Source organism: Oncorhynchus mykiss, unplaced genomic scaffold, assembly GCF_013265735.2.
Source record: "Oncorhynchus mykiss isolate Arlee unplaced genomic scaffold, USDA_OmykA_1.1 un_scaffold_173, whole genome shotgun sequence".
NCBI classification, from domain to species: Eukaryota; Metazoa; Chordata; class Actinopteri; order Salmoniformes; family Salmonidae; genus Oncorhynchus; species Oncorhynchus mykiss.
Window position 1 is genome coordinate 125,588 of NW_023493670.1, and position 20,222 is coordinate 145,809.

General features: G+C 41.0%; 1 protein-coding gene and 1 pseudogene across 1 annotated transcript in view; both read left to right on the forward strand.

Moving 5' to 3' along the window:
• Positions 1–437: 437 nt before the first annotated feature.
• The window catches only part of LOC118947623 (zinc finger protein 883-like), a 29,429-nt gene continuing 9,644 nt past the window's right edge, over positions 438–20,222 (forward strand). The window contains exons 1-3 of the mRNA XM_036972563.1: positions 438–922; positions 1,377–1,474; positions 1,630–1,777. Of these exons, the coding sequence (XP_036828458.1) occupies positions 706–922; positions 1,377–1,474; positions 1,630–1,777 (463 nt within the window). The 5' untranslated portion in view covers positions 438–705. The remainder of the gene's footprint in view (positions 923–1,376; positions 1,475–1,629; positions 1,778–20,222) is intronic.
• LOC118947629 lies at positions 5,771–12,067 on the forward strand (annotated as a pseudogene).

The following is a 20,222-nucleotide window of genomic DNA, read 5'->3' on the forward strand; positions in this document are numbered from 1 at the left end:
CCAGTGATATCTCTATTTCAGCTAGATGCAGGCGAGAGTGTGCAAGGCAGTATTGAATGTGTCACTGTCTGTCTATGTGTCACTGTCTGTCATCGCAAAATGTTCTCTCGACCTGTGTGAACCTACATTCTAAACTTTCATTCATAGGCTAGGTTGCTACCTCATGATGGGTATAGGGACAATTAGAGTATCATGTAGTAGCCTAAACCTATTGCTGTTACATTGAACAGGGTGAGTGAAATATGAATGACAGTCGTCCAATATGCTGTAATAGAATTAAGGCCATGCTCATGAAAACACAAATCGTCCTGCCTCATCTTAAACGGCACTGACCACCACTGTTTGGGTGGTGGACCATTCTTGGTACACATGGGAAACTGTTGAGCTGAAAAACTCCAGCCAGCAGATGGCGACGAGCGTCTTTCAGGTGATGCTTCTTTCGTGACGTATAATGGACTGGACGGACGCTTCTTCAGGAACAACAAGGCGCCAACTCTTTCAACCACGTCGGTAGCTTGCTAGCCAACATAAAACTGAAAGATTGACGTTTTAGACCATGCTAATGTACATTATCTAATCTCAGTGTTTTAAACGATTTTCGGTTAACGTATCAACTGGTTCAATTTGCAAACGTGTTAAAGATTGATACTGAGCCTAGCACTAGGCTAGACGCTAATGCTAGCTAGCTAGCTAACATCCCTGACCATGAGCTCACTAAACTACTCCTCCCTTACTAATGAAGAGGGGGTCTGCTGTATGGAGAAAGAATCTTTCAGAATGAAAAAGGAGGAAGAGGAGGCTGTTATAGTGAAAGAAGAGAAAGAACCGTTTAGAGAGGAAGATGATGCTATCTCAATAAAGGTGAAGGAGGAAGACTTTTTGGGAGTGAAAGAGGAAGAGACAGAATATCAGATTAACACCAGTGAGTACTGTCTTCAACAGGGTCACAAACTATGCCGTTGTTGAACTAATGTGTGGTTTTAAAGTGGCATTCTACTGAAGTTCTACACTTGAATATGTTGTTCAGTACTATATAAATTGTTAAAGGGTCAATCTGCCATTGGTTCATATATTTTAGGGACTTTTCAATTAGATGTATTGAATTCTCCATGTGGCCTATATTAAAGTTCCCCTCATCTAATATAACAGGCTTTTAAAATTCTATATTGGTGCATATTTTCTACTTAAAATAACAAAGGCCACCCATTTTGTGGAACGACCCTTTTACATTTGCATCACAAACAATATTTTAGGAAATCATGATGAAAGTGGCCATTTTAGACATATGCATGCCTCTTGTAAGACTCTATGATTGCTCTATGATTGCAATAGATGGTCATAAGTTTACCATCTGTTTGATGTTCTCATTCACACAGGAGAGACACATGACTATCGTGGATCCTCTGGGAAGCCTCAACAACATCCTGATGCTGACGAGGAAGAGAAGAGTCTCTCCAGATCAGAACACCAGATGGTACAGCTTGGTCTGGTCTAGCATACAGCTTGGTCTGGTCTAGCATACAGCTTTCTCTATTGGGGTCTGGGCTGGGTTTCTGTAGAGCACTTCATGACAAGTGACATCAGCATCCATAATGATGTGCGTCTGTGTCCCCTCTTTATGGTTACCAGGACAACGCTAGCCCTTCCACCCTCTCGGAGTCCCCGTGTCATGCCTCTCCTGTTAGCACCTTGCTGCTGGTGGACTGCAGGAAAACAATGGGGCTGAGTGGAACTGTGGGAGGAGGAGAAGAGAGGAAAGGATCAGATTTGACTCAAAGTAAGTGCTGTAGTTTAGTTTGAACAAATAAATAGATATATTCATTGGTATCTGTTACCACGACAACCAGCAGAGTTCTGTTCGTTGTCAGGAAGATAGACTGATGGATATGGATGTTATGAATATCATAACACTGAAAAAGGATTCTGCCAATGAAAAGAGAGAAATCAGTAGACCATATAAAACCTTGATTAAAGTCAGCTTTGGAGAGAAAGTTTCAAGATGATCCAATGTAAGGTGCTTGTTTTACAAAAACTTTTTCTCAAAACATTATGGATGTTACATTGCCTGTCCCAGTCAACCCCCCCTATCTTTACTAGACTGTAGAACAGGCAAACTAAACTCAAGACACTGTTAATTAATAAACTAATACTGGAGGAAAGCTGTGATCAGGCTGCCTACTCAAGAGAAAGCTTCGAACTGTAACCAGTGCCTGCAACCTGGTTCAGGTTATCAATCAACCTACCAGGGTAGTTACAAACAGTACAGAAATTGAATCAACATATTTTGATCATATCTTTACTATTGCTGCAGAAATGTGTTTGAAAGCAGTATCCAAATTCATCGGCTGTTGTGATCACAATATAGTAGTCATATCTAGGACAACCAAAGTCCAATAGGCTGGGCCTAATGTTCTATATAAGAGGTCATACAATTGTTTGTGGTGATTCCTGTGTTGTTGATGTTATTAGGTTGTTTATTTTCACAGTAATTAACTCACGGACACTAGAGAAGCTTTAACCAAGTTTAATTATTCCCAAAGGTTCTGTACATCTGTAATTCAGACAACCCAACATTTGTTCCATCCAGATATATATCCCACTTAAGACACTCCTCCTTCTCTCCAATCCTTACATCTTATGGTTCCACAGGAAGAGAGTCTAGAGGGTAACAGGATACCAGACCTTTATCTCCCTGATGAGAATCTGTCCTGACCTCAACCTCTCCTTCATCTAATCCACAGATGTTTGTCTGCCTCCCCTGTTTCACACTTTGCTCTCCTCTTGTCCACCCAACACATTCCAAAGCCACCTGTCTTTCTTCAGAGAACCATTAACTTCTGACATAACAGCCAGTCTCTTTCACTTCCTATCACTTCTTTAATGACTCCATGTTCAAAGTTTGGCCGATTCCAACAATGAAAACAATATTTGTTGGTCCGTGGTGTGTAATGACGAGCAACCAGACGCTGCCCTTGACACGTTTATGAAATTGCTTATCCCAGTTACTAATAAGCAAGCACCCATTAAGAAAATGACTAAAAACTGTTAAATCCACGTGGATTGATGAGGAATTTAAAAATGTTATGATGAAGAGGGAGGCAAAAGAGATGGCATATAGGTCTGGCTGAATAACTGATTGGCAAACCTATTGCAAATTGAGAAATCATGTGACTAAACTGAATAAAAAGAAGAAACTACACTATGAAACAAAGATAAATGACATGAAGAATGATTGTAAAAAGCTTTGGAACACCTTCAATTGAATTTTGGGTCAAAAAATCAACAATGGCATGGTGTCTGATAACGTGGATGGAAAATGATTGAGGATAATAGCGGCCGATATTGCCAGTTCTATTCGCATTATCTTCAATTTAAGCCCACTAGAAAGTGTGTTCCCTAGTGAGACAGCATAGGATAACACAGCATTATCGGCATAATTCATCGTTCAGCTTTGTCTCCTAAAACATGTTATTTTCTCAAACTCAGAACCATAAACCAATCCTCCAGGCATATATCAAATCCATCCTATCTTGACAAGATCACAGAGACACACTGACTGGCACACAGACATTGTGGAGCCAAGAGATACACTCTTGACCTCTCCCCTCTCTCCGGCCCAAACAACTTAGTCTTGACATAGAACAGATACTGCAACCCCGCCACAGTATTATACAAAAATAACATTCTGATGAGAAGTAACTTACAAACATATGATGAATATAAAACATCTTACCTATGTTACCAACCAATTCTGATTATTCCCCAACACCTGTCTAACAGAACACAGTGTTCTTTAATGGAAGCCTGTACAACAAAATCAAGGTAGAATCAGGAAATCCCCAGGGCAGCTGTTTGGCACCTTCTTTTTTCAATCTTTACCAACAACATGCCAGTGACATTTAAGTAAAGCCAGTGTGTCTATGTATGCGGATGACTCAACACTGTACACGTCATCTACTACAGCGACTGAAATGACTGCAACATTTAACATAGAGCTGCAGTTAGTTTGAGAATGGGTGGCAAGGAATGTTAGTCCTAAATATTTCTGATCACCTTAAGTTACATGGCCTACTACGCTAATTCTGTAGCGGTGGGGGGTAAATATGAAGATTTTGTTGGTGCTCCAGGCAGGTATTAACCCTAGTTATTAAAGTTAGTTATTACCTATTATAACATTGTTATTATTATTATTAAATCTTATTAAATCCGAAAGGATGAGAGTAGAATAGATAGAGTGATGCTTCCAGACACATTCTAAACATGGTGGAGACTTAGAGGACTGTAGCATCTAATGATGAAGCATTATGGAGTCTTAAAGGAGGACTGTAGCATCTAATGATGAACCATTATGGAGTCTTAACCTGTTTGGGATAGGGGGCAGTATTTTCACGTCTGGATGAAAAGCGTTCCCAAAGTAAACTACCTGCTACCTGCCCAGAAGCTAGGATATGCATATAATTGGTAGGTTTGGATAGAAAACACTCTAAAGTTTCTAAAACTGTTAAAATAATGTCTGTGAGTATAACATAACTTATTTGGCAGGTGAAACCCCGAGGACAAACCATCCAGGAGGAATTTTTTGTTGTTGAGGTGACTCTGTTTTCAAATGGTTTTGTGTGGCACTTGGTTGCAGTTCCTATTGCTTCCACTAGATGTCAACAGTCTTTAGAAATTGGTTGATGTTTTTCTTTAGAGAAATGAAGAAGTTCGGCTATTCAGAACGAGGGTCCAGCCTAGTGCTCTCTAATGTTTTGATGCGCACTCCAGGTCACGCGCTTCACGTTGTTTTTATCCGGTATTGAACACAGTTTATCCCATCTTAAATTTTCTCGATTATTTACGTTTTAAAATACCTAAAGTTGGATTAGGAAAGTTGTTTGAAATGTTTGGACAGCATTTACAGGTATCGTATTAGATATTTTGTAGTCATGCTGGGAGAGTTGGAACCAGTGTTTTTTTTAAATCAAACGCGCCAAATAAATGGACATTTTGGAGATATAACAACGAAATTAATCGAACAAAAGGACCATTTGTGATGTTTATGGGACATATTGGAGTGCCAAAAGAAGAAGCTCTTCAAAGGTAAGGCACGAATTATATCATTATTTCTGAGGTTTGTGTCGCGCCTGGTGGGTTGAAATATGATTGTCATGGGTTGAAATATGATTGTCATGTGTTTGTTTGATGGGGTGCTGTCCTCAGATAATCGCATAGTTCGCTTTTGCCGTAAAGCCTTTTTGAAATCTGACACGGTGGCTAGATTAACAAGGAGATTAACAAGGAGACTGCGTGAATCAGGCCTTCATGTTCGAATTGCTGCAAGGAAACCACTACTAAAGGAGAAGAAGAAGAAGAGACTTGCTTGGGCCAAGAAACACGAACAATGGACATTAGACCGGTGGATATCTGTCCTTGGGTCTGATGAGTCCAAATTTGAGATTTTTGGATCCGAGCGTCATGTCTTTGTGAGACGAGGAGTAGATGAACAGAAGTCACTCTTAACCAGCATGGCTTCCACAGCATTCTACAGCTATATGCCATCCCATCTGGTTTGGGCTTAGTCCCACTGTCATTTGTTTTTCAACAGGACAATGACCCAACACACCTCCTGGCTGTGTAAGAGCTATTTGATCAAGTAGGAGAGTGATGGAGTGCTGCATCAGATGACCTGGCCTACACAATCTCCCGACACAATCCCCCACATTTCCAGAGATGGAAGTAATTTTTACTGTACTTTTTGGTACCTTTGAATCTAATGTATTGTATCAAGATGGTTTGGGATGAGTTGGATCGCAGAGGTTGTGTGAACAAACTGCACATTTTCGAGTAGCCTTTAATTATCTCCAGCACAAGGTGCACCTGTGTAATAACCAAGCTGTTCAATCAGCTTCTTGATATGCCACACCTGTCAGGTGGATGGATTATCTTGGCAAAGAATAAATGTTGACTAACAGTGATGCTCATGAAACATCCAACACTTTACATGTTGCATTTATATTTTGTTTTTTTGTTGTTACTATCAGTTTTAGGAACATTTACCCAAAATATGACATCAGCGATAATCAAAATGTTGAACATCTGTGAATGTCTAAGTAAGAAATTGGTCCATTTAAACAGCAATGTGTCGAACCCTTTCAACAACGGGGAGATGTTACTGATGTGCTTTGTATCTGCGACGTAAAAACAAGTTTTGGACTTCCACACAAAATTACTTCTTTAGTTATTTTATGTTTAAGGAAGTGTGTAGGTCACATTCTGTATCATACAGGTTTGGGTTTGGATAGAAAACACTAAAGTTTCTAAAACTGTTAAAATAATGTCTGTGTGTATATCATAACTTATTTGGCAGGTGAAACCCCGAGGACAAACCATCCAGGAGGAATTTTTTGTTGTTGAGGTGACTCTGTTTTCAAATGGTTTTGTGTGGCACTTGGTTGCAGTTCCTATTGCTTCCACTAGATGTCAACAGTCTTTAGAAATTGGTTGATGTTTTTCTTTACAGAAATGAAGAAGTTCGGCTATTCAGAACGAGGGTCCAGCCTAGTGCTCTCTAATGTTTTGATGCGCGCTCCAGGTCACGCGCTTCACGTTGTTTTTATCCGGTATTGAACACAGTTTATCCCATCTTAAATTTTCTCGATTATTTACTTTTTAAAATACCTAAAGTTTGGTTTAGGAAAGTTGTTTCAAATGTTTGGACAGCATTTACAGGTATCGTATTAGATATTTTGTAGTCATGCTGGGTGAGTTGGAACCAGTGTTTTTTTTAAATCAAACGCGCCAAATAAATGGACATTTTGGAGATATAACAACGAAATTAATTGAACAAAAGGACCATTTGTGATGTTTATGGGACATATTGGAGTGCCAAAAGAAGAAGCTCTTCAAAGGTAAGGCACGAATTATATCATTATTTCTGAGGTTTGTGTCGTGCCTGGCGGGTTGAAATATGATTGTCATGTGTTTGTTTGATGGGGTGCTTTCCTCAGATAATCGCATGGTTTGCTTTTGCCGTAAAGCCTTTTTGAAATCTGACACGGTGACTAGATTAACAAGAAGTTAAGCTTTGCACTTGTGAATGTATGAAAGTTAAATATTTCTAATAAATAAAAAAATACTTTGCACTCTGCAATTTCACCGGATGTTGTCAACGTTCCGCTAGCAGGTTTTAATGTGTTTGAACCTTTTGGAACTACTCCTCCCGGATCCGGGAGAATTGTCATCAACTACACTAATTAGCATAACGCAACGGACAAAAAATCTTACTAGATAATATTCATGAAATCACAAGTGAAATATAGTGAAACACAGCTTAGCCTTTTGTTAATCACCCTGTCATCTCAGATTTTGAAATTATGCTTTACAGCCAAAGCAAGACAAGCATTTGTGTAAGTTTATCGATAGCCATATCAACCGGGACAATTGGCTTTTCACTAAGAGCGAGAGGCACAATGGCCGCCTTTGTCTATTACGCACAAATCAATCTGAGAGCCACCACCTGACCACTGACGCAATGTTGTCGTTCACGCTCATTTTTCAAAACAAAAGCCTGAAACCATGTCTAGTGACTGTAGACACATTAGGGAAGCCATAGAAAAAGGAATCTGGTTGATATCCCTTTCAATGGTCAATAGGGATGCATAGGAACGCAGAGGCTTCAAAATAAGAGTCACTTCCTGATTGGATTTTTCTCAGGCATTCGCCTGCAATATCAGTTCTTTTATATTCACAGACAATATTTTTACAGTTTTGGAAACTATAGTGTTTTCTATCCTAAGCTGTCAATTATATGCATATTCTAGCACCTGGTCCTGAGAAATAGCCCGTTTACTTTGGGAATGTTATTTTTCCAAAAATGAAAATAGTGCCCCCTAGTTTCAAGAGTTAATGTGCCATAACAGGTTTTTAATGTGTTTGAGCCAATCAGTTGTGTTGTGACAAGGTAGGGGGGTATACAGAAGATAGCCCTATTGGGTAAAAGGTGAAGTCCATATTATGTCAAGAACAGCTCAAATAAGCAAAGAGAAGCAACAGTCCATCATTACTTTAAGGACCACCACAAGAATGGAAGATCCAGAGTTACTTCTGATGCATAAGTTCATTAGAGTTACCAGACTTAGAAATTGCAGCCCAAATAAATACTTCACAAAGTTCAAGCAACAGACACATCTCAACATCATCGGTTCAGAGGAGACTGCGTTAATCAGGCTTTTATGGTCGAATTGCTGCAAGGAAACCACTACTAAAGGACACCAATAGGAAGAAGAGACTTGCTTGGGCCAAGAAACACGAGCAATGGACATGAGACCGGTGGATATCTGTCTGATGAGTCCAAATTTGAGTATTTGGTTCCGAGCGTCATGTCTTTGTGAGACGAGGAGTAGATGAACAGATTATCTCCGTATGTGTGGTTCCCACCGTGAAGCATGGAGGAGGAGATGTGATGGTGTGCGGGTGCTTTGCTATTGACAATGTCAGTGATTTATTTATTCAAGTCACACTTAACCAGCATGACTACCACAGCATTCTGCAGCGATATGCCATCCCATCTGGTTTGGGCTTAGTCCCACTGTCATTTGTTTTTCAACAGGACAATGACCCAACACACCTCCAGGCTGTGTAAGAGCTATTTGACCAAGATGGAGTGCTGCATCAGATGACCTGGCCTCGACCTCACCCAAAAGGAAAAGCAGCCTACAAGTTCTCAGCATATATGGGAACTCCTACAGGACTGTTGGAAAAGGATTCCAGGTGAAGCTGGTTGAGAGAAAGCAAGGGTGGCAACTTTTGAAGAATAAAATATATATTTTATTTTAACACTTGTGGTTACTACATGATTCCATGTGTTTTTTAATCATTTTGATGTCTTCTCCATTATTTTGCTATGTAGAAAATAGTAAAAATCAAGAAAAACCCTTGAATGAGTAGGTGAGTCCAACCTTTTGACTGGTACTGTACATTAAATTCCCTGACAACAGCTCCAGTGGACATTCCTGCAGTCAGCATGCCAATTGCCCGCTCCCTCAGAGATCTGTGGCATTGTTGTGTGACCAAACTGCACATTTTCGAGTAGCCTTTTATTACCCCCAGGACAAGGTACATCTGTGTAATAACCAAGCTGTTCAATCAGCTTCTTGATATGCCACACCTGTCAGGTGGATGGATTATTTTGGCAAAGAATAAATGTTGACTAACAGGGATGTAAAAAATTCTGCAATCTTTTTTTTTCAGCTCATGAAACATCCAACACTTTACATGTTGCGTTTATATTTTTGTTTATTGTAGTTACTATCAGTTTTAGGAACATTTTACCCAAATATTTCACCTTATTTTTGACTTTTTCACAAAATATGACATCAGCGATAATCAAAATGTTGAAAATCTGTGAATGTCTAAATAAGAAATTGGTCCAATTAAACAGCAATGTGTCGAACCCTTTCAACAACGGGGAGATGTTACTGATGTGCTTTGTATCTTCGACGTAAAAACAAGTTTTGGACTTCCACACAAAATTACTTCTTTAGTTATTTTATGTTTAAGGAAGTGTGTAGGTCACATTCTGTATCATACAGCTATGAATGTTATATATTTAGAACCACCTGTTCAATTTGAATCCAGCGACGTCTGTGTCTTCAGTGTCCTAGAACTGTCTAGGTTTTTGTGTTCTGACTTGTAAAACAGGATGAATAAAATAAGTAATGTAAACATAGCAGTAATTACCAGGAAGCTCTACATTTGTTTTAAAATCACACTAAGATTGTTAAAACTGGCCTCGGGTTATTGAGAGATCTGATTTAGGATTTACCCTCGTAGCAAGGTTGTTTTATCACGTGGTTTCATTCGGGTCTCTATTTAAAAATAACACTGTCTTTGGCAGGAGAAAGGCCAGACTCGGAGGAACCAGAGCCAGGGACGTCCAAACTAGCAAGACGACACCACTGCTCCCACTGTGGAAAGAGTTGTAACCGGTTATGGGACCTGAAACAACATGAGAGAATACACACAGGAGAGAAGCCTTACCACTGCTCCCAATGTGGAAAGTGTTTCAACCAGAGAGTATACCTGAAACAACATGAGAGAATACACACAGGGGAGAAGCCTTACCACTGCTCCCAGTGTGGAGAGCGTTTCAACTGGAAATCAAACCTGAAAGCCCATGAGAGAATACACACAGGAGAGAAGCCTTACCACTGCTCCCAATGTGGAAAGTGCTTCAACCAGTCGGGGGACCTGAAACAACATGAGAGAATACACACAGGAGAGAAGCCTTACCACTGCTCCCAGTGTGGAAAGAGTTTTCGCCGGAAAGCACACCTGAAACGACATGAAAGAATACACACAGGAGAGAAGCCTTACCACTGCTCCCAGTGTGGAAAGAGTTTACGCCGGAAAGCACACCTGAAACAACATGAAAGAATACACACAGGGGAGAAGCCTTACCACTGCTCCCAGTGTGGAGAGCGTTTCAACTGGAAATCAAACCTGAAAGCCCATGAGAGAATACACACAGGAGAGAAGCCTTACCACTGCTCCCAATGTGGAAAGTGTTTCAACCAGAGAGTAAACCTGAAACAACATGAAAGAATGCACACAGGAGAGAAGCCTTACCACTGCTCCCAGTTTGGAAAGAGTTTCAACCATCCAGGGAAGCTGAAAGCTCATGAAAGAATACACACAGGAGAGAAGCCTTACCACTGCTCCCAGTGTGGAAATTGTTTCAACTGGAAATCAAACCTGAAAGCCCACGAGAGAATACACACAGGAGAGAAGCCTTACCACTGCTCCCAATGTGGAAAGTGTTTCACCCGGTCGGAGATGCTGAAAGCTCATGAAAGGATACACACAGGAGAGAAGCCTTACCACTGCTCCCAGTGTGGAAAGCGTTTCAACTGGAAATCAAACCTGAAAGCCCACGAGAGAATACACACAGGAGAGAAGCCTTACCACTGCTCCCAATGTGGAAAGTGTTTCACCCGGTCGGGGATGCTGAAAGCTCATGAGAGAATACACACAGGAGAGAAGCCTTACCACTGCTCCCAATGTGGAAAGTGTTTCAACCAGAGAGGAAACCTGAAACAACATGAAAGAATACACACAGGAGAGAAGCCTTACCACTGCTCCCAGTGTGGAAAGTGCTTCAACCAGTCGTGGGACCTGAAACAACATGAGAGAATACACACAGGAGAGAAGCCTTACCACTGCTCCCAATGTGGAAAGTGTTTCAACCGGTCAGGGGAGCTGAAACGACATGAGAGAATACACACAGGGCAGAAGCCTTACCACTCCTCCCAGGGTGCAAAGCTTTTGCCCATTTAGGAAGCCTGAAAGAACACATTAGACTGCACACAGAGGAGAAGGCTTATAAAGGCTCAAACTGTGGGAAAACATATTACTCATAACAGTCATTTAAATGTCATTAGAGAATCCACACAGGAGAGAGAAATTACTTCTCTTAGCGTGTATGTTGATATTTCACATCACATTGACTTCAAATTCATCAGAGAACATACACAGTGCTCCCGTTGTCTTATATTGTTGACTGACAATATGTTTACCTGTCTTTACCAGATGAAATTAAATGGTACAGGGTATACTCAAACATATATTTGTTTGTTTCTATTAGAAGACATGAAGTGAATATGGAGTCTGTCAGTTTGAATATAAAGAAGATCAGGTTCCTTCTTTTAAACTGTCCTTTTTTTAAACTCTTTGTGTTTATCTGGGTGTGTCATTCCTCCAGCACTACAGATAATCAAGTGATATTTGGATGTGATGCATTAGTTCCATTGTTGACATTTGTATTGTAGCCCACTGATGATTTAATGAAATGAAAATGTTCACAACCTTGTGAAACTGTCCTATTATAAGCTCCTGTTCTTGGGAGTATCATCCTGTGTTGCAAACCAATTTGCACCTGTGTCCTTGTATGAATAAAGTCCCTCCCAGGAACAGGAAACTATAAAGATATGTGCTCATCACCCAATGCTTCAGGAATTCAGACTGTCTACACTGCGCTGTGTAACTCTGTTATTCTCTCTGAGCTCAGAAATAAAGAATCTTGGTTTGACTTGGACTCCAGCAGATCCTTATTTTATAATATCCACCACAACTCTCCCACAGATTGCTGTGTATTATTGTCTCAATGAAGAGTTCCTCGTTCCACTTTCCTGGGGGCATTTACAAACCTCCCACTGGTTGAATAAACGTTGTTACCCGAATGATGAGATTATTATTTTATTTGTCAAATGGCAACCAATCATCGATCATCATGTCACCAGAATAAGAACCTCAAAATGTATTGGAAAGGAGCATCAAGCTCATTACGTGCACTTTCAGCACTCTGTGAAGTTCATAACTTATTTCATCTGTAGCCCAATAAACTACATGGTTTCTCAAGTCATAGTGGGAGGACCACACAACATATCATGTGACTCCAAGTTAACTAAGATGTGATTGTTATCATTAAGGAGTTTCCACAGCCATTTCTCACTTAGACATTTTTACTGACACAAATATACAAACAAATTGTCAAACGAAGTAACAAATCGTCTGTCAGCATTTATAAAAGTGTACAGGCATATCCTGTTTCCGTCAGCCCGGTCATTACTTTTGAAATGGTTGGATCAATATCCACCTTCATGATGTGGATGAAGCCTGATTTGGAATGTCTGAGTAGTTCTATATGATGTCATAATTCACCCCTCTGATAATCAAGTGATATTTGGAATGTCTGAGTAGTTCTATCTGATGTCATAATACACCCCTCTGATAGTGATACATTTGCTCCATTGTTTCCATGTCAGTTGGTTTCCCACTCTGATGGTTTATATCTGACAGGGGCTTTAAATGAATAGTATGGTGACATCTTAGTGTGTCTTGAAATAGGATTATTAATCATAAACTCCTACAGCAACAATACACTGCAGCTTTGACATCAACATGAGAATGGTCTGATGGGTGGTGGTGCTACTCTATAGGTAAGGCTGTCCAATATGAATGTTCAAATAGTCACTTCTAGCCGGCCTCCGCCCAGTATCCTGCCCTGAATTTAGTCACTGTTACTAGCCGTCTACCACCCAGTACTCCACCCTGTATTCTAGTCAAGGCTCATCCTATATACAGTGCCTTGCGAAAGTATTCGGCCCCCTTGAACTTTGCGACCTTTTGCCACATTTCAGTCTTCAAACATAAAGATATAAAGATATAAAACTGAACAACAAGTGGGACACAATCATGAAGTGGAACGGCATTTATTGGATATTTCAAACTTTTTTAACAAATCAAAAACTGAAAAATTGGGCGTGCAAAATTATTCAGCCCCAGCAAACTCTCTCCAGAAGTTCAGTGAGGATCTCTGAATGATCCAATGTTGACCTAAATGACTAATGATGATAAATACAATCCACCTGTGTGTAATCAAGTCTCTGTATAAATGCACCTGCACTGTGATAGTCTCAGAGGTCCGTTAAAAGCGCAGAGAGCATCATGAAGAACAAGGAACACACCAGGCAGGTCCGAGATACTGTTGTGAAGAAGTTTAAAGCCGGATTTGGATACAAAAAGATTTCCCAAGCTTTAAACATCCCAAGGAGCACTGTGCAAGTGATAATATTGAAATGGAAGGAGTATCATACCACTGCAAATCTACCAAGACCTGGCCTTCCCTCTAAACTTTCAGCTCATACAAGGAGAAGATTGATCAGAGATGCAGCCAAGAGGCCCATGATCACTCTGGATGAACTGCAGAGATCTACAGCTGAGGTGGGAGACTCTGTCCATAGGACAACAATCAGTCGTATATTGCACAAATCTGGCCTTTATGGAAGAGTGGCAAGAAGAAATCCATTTCTTAAAGATATCCATAGAAAGTGTTGTTTAAAGTTTGCCACAAGCCACCTGGGAGACACACCAAACATGTGGAAGAAGGTGCTCTGGTCAGATGAAATCAAAATTGAACTTTTTGGCAACAATGCAAAACGTTATGTTTGGCGTAAAAGCAACACAGCTCATCACCCTGAACACACCATCCCCACTGTCAAACATGGTGGTGGCAGCATCATGGTTTGGGCCTGCTTTTCTTCACCAGGGACAGGGAAGATGGTTAAAATTGATGGGAAGATGGATGGAGCCAAATACAGGACCATTCTGGAAGAAAACCTGATGGAGTCTGCAAAAGACCTGAGACTGGGACGGAGATTTGTCTTCCAACAAGACAATGATCCAAAACATAAAGCAAAATCTACAATGGAATGGTTCAAAAATAAACATATCCAGGTGTTAGAATGGCCAAGTCAAAGTCCAGACCTGAATCCAATCGAGAATCTGTGGAAAAAACTGAAAACTGCTGTTCACAAATGCTCTCCATCCAACCTCACTGAGCTCGAGCTGTTTTACAAGGAGGAATGGGAAAAAATTTCAGTCTCTCGATGTGCAAAACTGATAGAGACATACCCCAAGCGACTTACAGCTGTAATCGCAGCAAAAGGTGGCGCTACAAAGTATTAACTTAAGGGGGCTGAATAATTTTGCACGCCCAATTTTTCAGTTTTTGATTTGTTAAAAAAGTTTGAAATATCCAATAAATGTCGTTCCACTTCATGATTGTGTCCCACTTGTTGTTGATTCTTCACAAAAAAATACAGTTTTATATCTTTATGTTTGAAGCCTGAAATGTGGCAAAAGGACGCAAAGTTCAAGGGGGCCGAATACTTTCGCAAGGCACTGTAACTACTGCTGTACACACCTTTTATATTCATATACGGTCCATAATGTCACACCATCATATACATTTTAAACAAATTGTATATATTTATATTCCAGACTCTGACATTCCTCGTTCTACCATTTCAATATTTCTAAATCCTTAAAATGAATTGTAGGGAAAATCAGTAGGTCACACAAATGACTATTTCTAAACAAAGATAATAGACAAGTAGAATGGGAGAGGTTTCTTATACTATCTATACTTACTCGGTGAAGAGACTCCAGGGATGGTGATGAAGGCTGTAGGAATGAAGATCAGACAGTGAAGAGACTCCAGGGATGGAGATGAAGGCTGTAGGAATGAAGATCAGACAGTGAAGAGACTCCAGGGATGGAGATGAAGGCTGTGGGAATGAAGATCAGACAGTGAAGAGACTCCAGGGACGGAGATGAAGGCTGTAGGAATGAAGATCAGACAGTGAAGAGACTCCAGGGACGGAGATGAAGGCTGTAGGAATGAAGATCAGACAGTGAAGAGACTCCAGGGACGGTGATGAAGGCTGTAGGAATGAAGATCAGACAGTGAAGAGACTCCAGTGACGGTGATGAAGGCTGTAGGAATGAAGATCAGACAGTGAAGAGACTCCAGGGACGGTGATGTAGGCTGTAGGAATGAAGATCAGACAGTGAAGAGACTCCAGGGATGGAGATGAAGGCTGTAGGAATGAAGATCAGACAGTGAAGAGACTCCAGGGACGGTGATGAAGGCTGTAGGAATGAATATCAGACAGTGAAGAGACTCCAGGGATGGAGATGAAGACTGTGGGAATGAAGATCAGACAGTGAAGAGACTCCAGTGACGGTGATGAAGAATCAACCAGAGAATCAACCAGATTGATTCACAGTCAGTGTTGTTGAGCAGAGAATCAACCAGATTGATTCACAGTCAGTGTTGTTGAGCAGAGAATCAACCAGATTGATTCACAATCAGTGTTGTTGAGCAGAGAATCAACCAGATTGATTCACAGTCAGTGTTGTTCAGCAGAGAATCAACCAGATTGATTCACAATCAGTGTTGTTGAGCAGAGAATCAACCAGATTGATTCACAATCAGTGTTGTTGAGCAGAGAATCAACCAGATTGATTCACAGTCAGTGTTGTTCAGCAGAGAATCAACCAGATTGATTCACAATCAGTGTTGTTGAGCAGAGAATCAACCAGATTGATTCACAATCAGTGTTGTTGAGCAGAGAATCAACCAGATTGATTCACAGTCAGTGTTGTTGAGCAGAGAATCAACCAGGTTGTCCATGTCCAAGTTATTCAGGTGCATAATAACATGTTTTTCTTCTATTCTTGTTATTCAACTAAAAAATGTTCTCTGAATGAGAACAAGCACATCTGTGAGCGTTATGCATTATTACATCGATTGACTGAATGATGAAGCTGACAGCTTTGTAGTAAAACCAGGTTTGGAGTCAATTCCAATTCAATTCCAATTCAATTCCAATTCAATTCAGGAAGTAAATCAAATTCCAATTCCACCTCTTCATAATTGAAAACCATAGAAGGGAATTGTCATTTTCAGTTTACTTCCTGAATGCTGAATGGCAGTGAGATGCCACACTCCTTCTCACATCCAGCCTGTTCCTGATATTCTGGTCTACATACAACGCATTCGGGAGGTATTCAGACCTCTTGACTTGTTCCACATTTTGTTATGTTCGTCTTAATCTAAAATAGATTCAATTGGGATGTTTTCCTCATCAATCTACACACAACACCCCATAATGACAAAGCAAAGACAGGGTTTTAGAAATGTTTGCAAATGTATTTTATAATTAAAAACTGAAATATAACATTTACATAAGTATTCAGACCCTTTACTCAGTACTTTGTTGAAGCACCTTTGGCAGCGATTACAGCCTCAAGTATTCTTGGGTATGACGCTACAAGCTTGGCACACCTGTATTTTTTCCCATTCTTCTCTGCAGATCCTCTCAACCTCTGTCAGGTTGGATGGGGAGCGTCGCTGCACAGCTATTTTCAGGTCTCTCCAGAGATGTTCGATCGGGTTCAAGTCCAGGCTCTGGCTGGGCCACACAAGGACATTCAGAGACTTGTCCCGAAGCCACTTCTGCGTTGTCTTTTGTCTGTGTGCTTAGGGTTGTTGTCCTGTTGGAAGGTGAACCTTTGCCCCAGTCTGAGGTCCTGCGTGCTCTGGAGCAGGTTTTCATCAATTATCTCTCTGTACTTTATTTTTATTTAATTTATTTATTATTGAACCTTTATTTAACTTGGCAAGTCAGTTAAGAACAAATTCTTATTTACAACGGCGGCCTACCAAAAGGCAAAAGGCCTCCTATGGTGGCTGGGATTCAAAACAAGGATACATCCCTAGCCAAGGTCCTTCAGTGGCTTCTTCCTTGCTGAGCGGCCTTTCAGGTTATGTTGATATAGGACTCATTTTACTATGGATATCGATATTTTTGTACCTGTTTCCTCCAGCATCTTCACAAGGTCTTTTGCTGTTGTTCTGGGACTGGTTTGCACTTTTCGCACCAACGTATGTTGATCTCTAGGAGACAGAACAAGTCTCCTTCCTGAGCGGTATGACGGCTGTGTGGTCCCATGGTGTTTATACTTGCATATACTATAGTTTGTCAACAAGACGTTTGTGGAGTGGTTGAAAACCGAGTTTTAATGACTCCAACCTAAGTGTATGTAAACATCCCTTGTATAGCCTCCACTCTGTACTGGTACCTCCTGTGTATAGCCTCCACATTGACTCGGTACTGGTACCTCCTGTATATAGCCTCCACATTGACTCTGTACTGGTACCCCCTGTATATAGTCTCCACATTGACTCGGTACTGGTACCTCCTGTATATAGCCTCCACATTGACTCTGTACTGGTACCCCCTGTATATAGTCTCCACATTGACTCGGGACTGGTACCCCCTGTACTAGTCTCCACATTGACTCTGTACTGGTACCTCCTGTATATTGCCTCTGTACTGGTACCCCCTGTATATAGTCTCCACATTGACTCGGGACTGGTACCCCCTGTACTAGTCTCCACATTGACTCTGTACTGGTACCTCCTGTATATTGCCTCTGTACTGGTACCTCCTGTATATAGCCTCCACATTGACTCTGTACTGGTACCCCCTGTATATAGTCTCCACATTGACTCGGTACTGGTACCTCCTGTATATTGACTCTGTACTGGTACCTCCTGTATATTGACTCTGTACTGGTACCTCCTGTATATTGAATCTGTACTGGTACCTCCTGTATATAGCCTCCACATTGACTCTGTACCGGTAACCCCCTGTATATAGCCTCCACATTGACTCTGTACTGGTACCCCCTGTATATAGTCTCCACATTGACTCTGTACTGGTACCTCCTGTATATTGACTCTGTACTGGTACCTCCTGTATATAGCCTCCACATTGACACTGTACTGGTACCTCCTCTATATATATCCTCTGATTGAGAACCAATCTAGGCAACCATAGACTTACCTAGACACCTAACATGAACACAACCCCATAAATCTAATAAACCCCTAGACAAGACGAAACACATAAATCACCCATGTCACACCCTGGCCTAACCAAAATAATAACGAAAACAAAGATAACTAAGGACAGGGCGTGACAGTACCCCCCCCCCCAAAGGTGCGGACTCCCGGCCGCACACCTAAACCCATAGGAGAGGGTCTGGGTGGGCGTCTTTCCACTGTGGCGGGACTTGGACGCCACTCTACCATAGTCTTAGTCCGCTTTCTTAGCGTCATTTGAGTGGCGACCCTCACCGCCGACCTTGGCCTAGTAACCCTAACAAAGGGCCCACCTGGACTGAGGGCTGCCTCATTACTGAGGAAGCTCAGGACCGAGGGGTAGCTCAGGTAATGTCTACACCTCAGGCCTGAACTACCCCTCGGTACTGAGCTACTTTTTAAAACTTTTTATTTTGGGAATATTTTCTCAACCCTTATTTTTCTTATCTACGTTGTTGGTTAAGGGCTTGTCAGTAAGCATTTCACGTTAAGATCTACACCTGTTGTATTCAGCGCATGTGACAAATAATATTTGATTGTAACTAAATATGCAGTTTCAATGTTACGGTCTTTGATACAATTATATTTCTGAAACTCAGGCTGTGTGTGTTTATCTGCGTCATTCCTTGATCATTCCTTGTGGTCCTGTAGCTCAGTTGGTGGAGTATAGTGCTTGTTAAACCAGGGTAGTGGGTTTGATTCCTGGGACCACCCATATGTAAAGTGTTTGCACACATGACTGCAAATCCCTTTGGATAAAAGTGTCTGCTAAATTGCAGATGTATCCACTGATTATACCAAACATCTGGAACACCTTCCTAATATGGAGTTGGACCCTCCCCTTTTCCCCTCTAAACCGCCTCAATTCGTCGGGGCATGGACTCTACAAGGTGTCGAAAGCATTCCACAGGGATGCTGGCCCATGTTGACTCCAATGCTTCCCACAATTGTGTCAAGTTGGCTGGGTGTCCTTTGGGTGCAGTGGGGTCTCCTCAGAGGAGGAAGGGGAGAACAATCGTCCTCAGTTATTTTCAGAAAAATTAAAATGGTAAAATATTTAAAAGTGGTCCTTTTTAGATAAAACTATACTAAATATAATCACGTCACCAAATAATTTATTAAAACATACTATTTTGCATCCTCCATCCTCCTCTGGGTACATTGACTTCAATACAAAACCTAGGAGGCTCATGGTTCTCAAGCCCTTCCATAGACTTACACAGTAATTATGACAACTTCCGGAGGACGTCCTCCAACCTATCAGAGCTCTTGCAGCATGAACTGACATGATGTCCAACCAATGAAAGGATCAGATAATGTATCTAGAACTGAAAGCATAAGCTACAGCTAGCTAGCACTGCAGTGCATAACATGTGGTGAGTAGTTGACTAAAAGAGAGAAAAATACAATAGTTGAACAGTTTTGAACAAATTATTTTATTCCAAAATGAAGGAGAAGCGAGAGAGATATTTCGTCATTTATTTTCCACTTTCAGTTTCACTTACTTAGCTAGCAAATGCAGCTATCTAGTTTAGTCTACTCAAACACTTGGCTCAAACAGAGGGATGCTATGTTAGCTAGCTGGCTATGACTATCCAACACAACACTGGAACTTTTCCAAGTCAAGGCAAGCTTTTGGTTTTACTAATTTATTGCCACTGGGACCCGCCAAGGTAAGTGCTAAACTGCTTACTGACTGTACACTGTAATGTTACTGCATGATTGTAGCAGGTTTACTAACGAGTTAGTTCTATTAGCTCTGTTGACTATGATGTTACTTTAGCTAATATGGTGACAACAATGTAAGCTGTGTGTTTCAGTTATGAAATGGTTTGGCTTGGAAAGGTTTTTTTGCCTGGTCACATACAGCTGATGTGTTGTGCATTGAAGTACAGAAACAAAGGGAGAAGGTGATAAGAGGAGAGCACATAGATGCAAGAAGGAATACAAC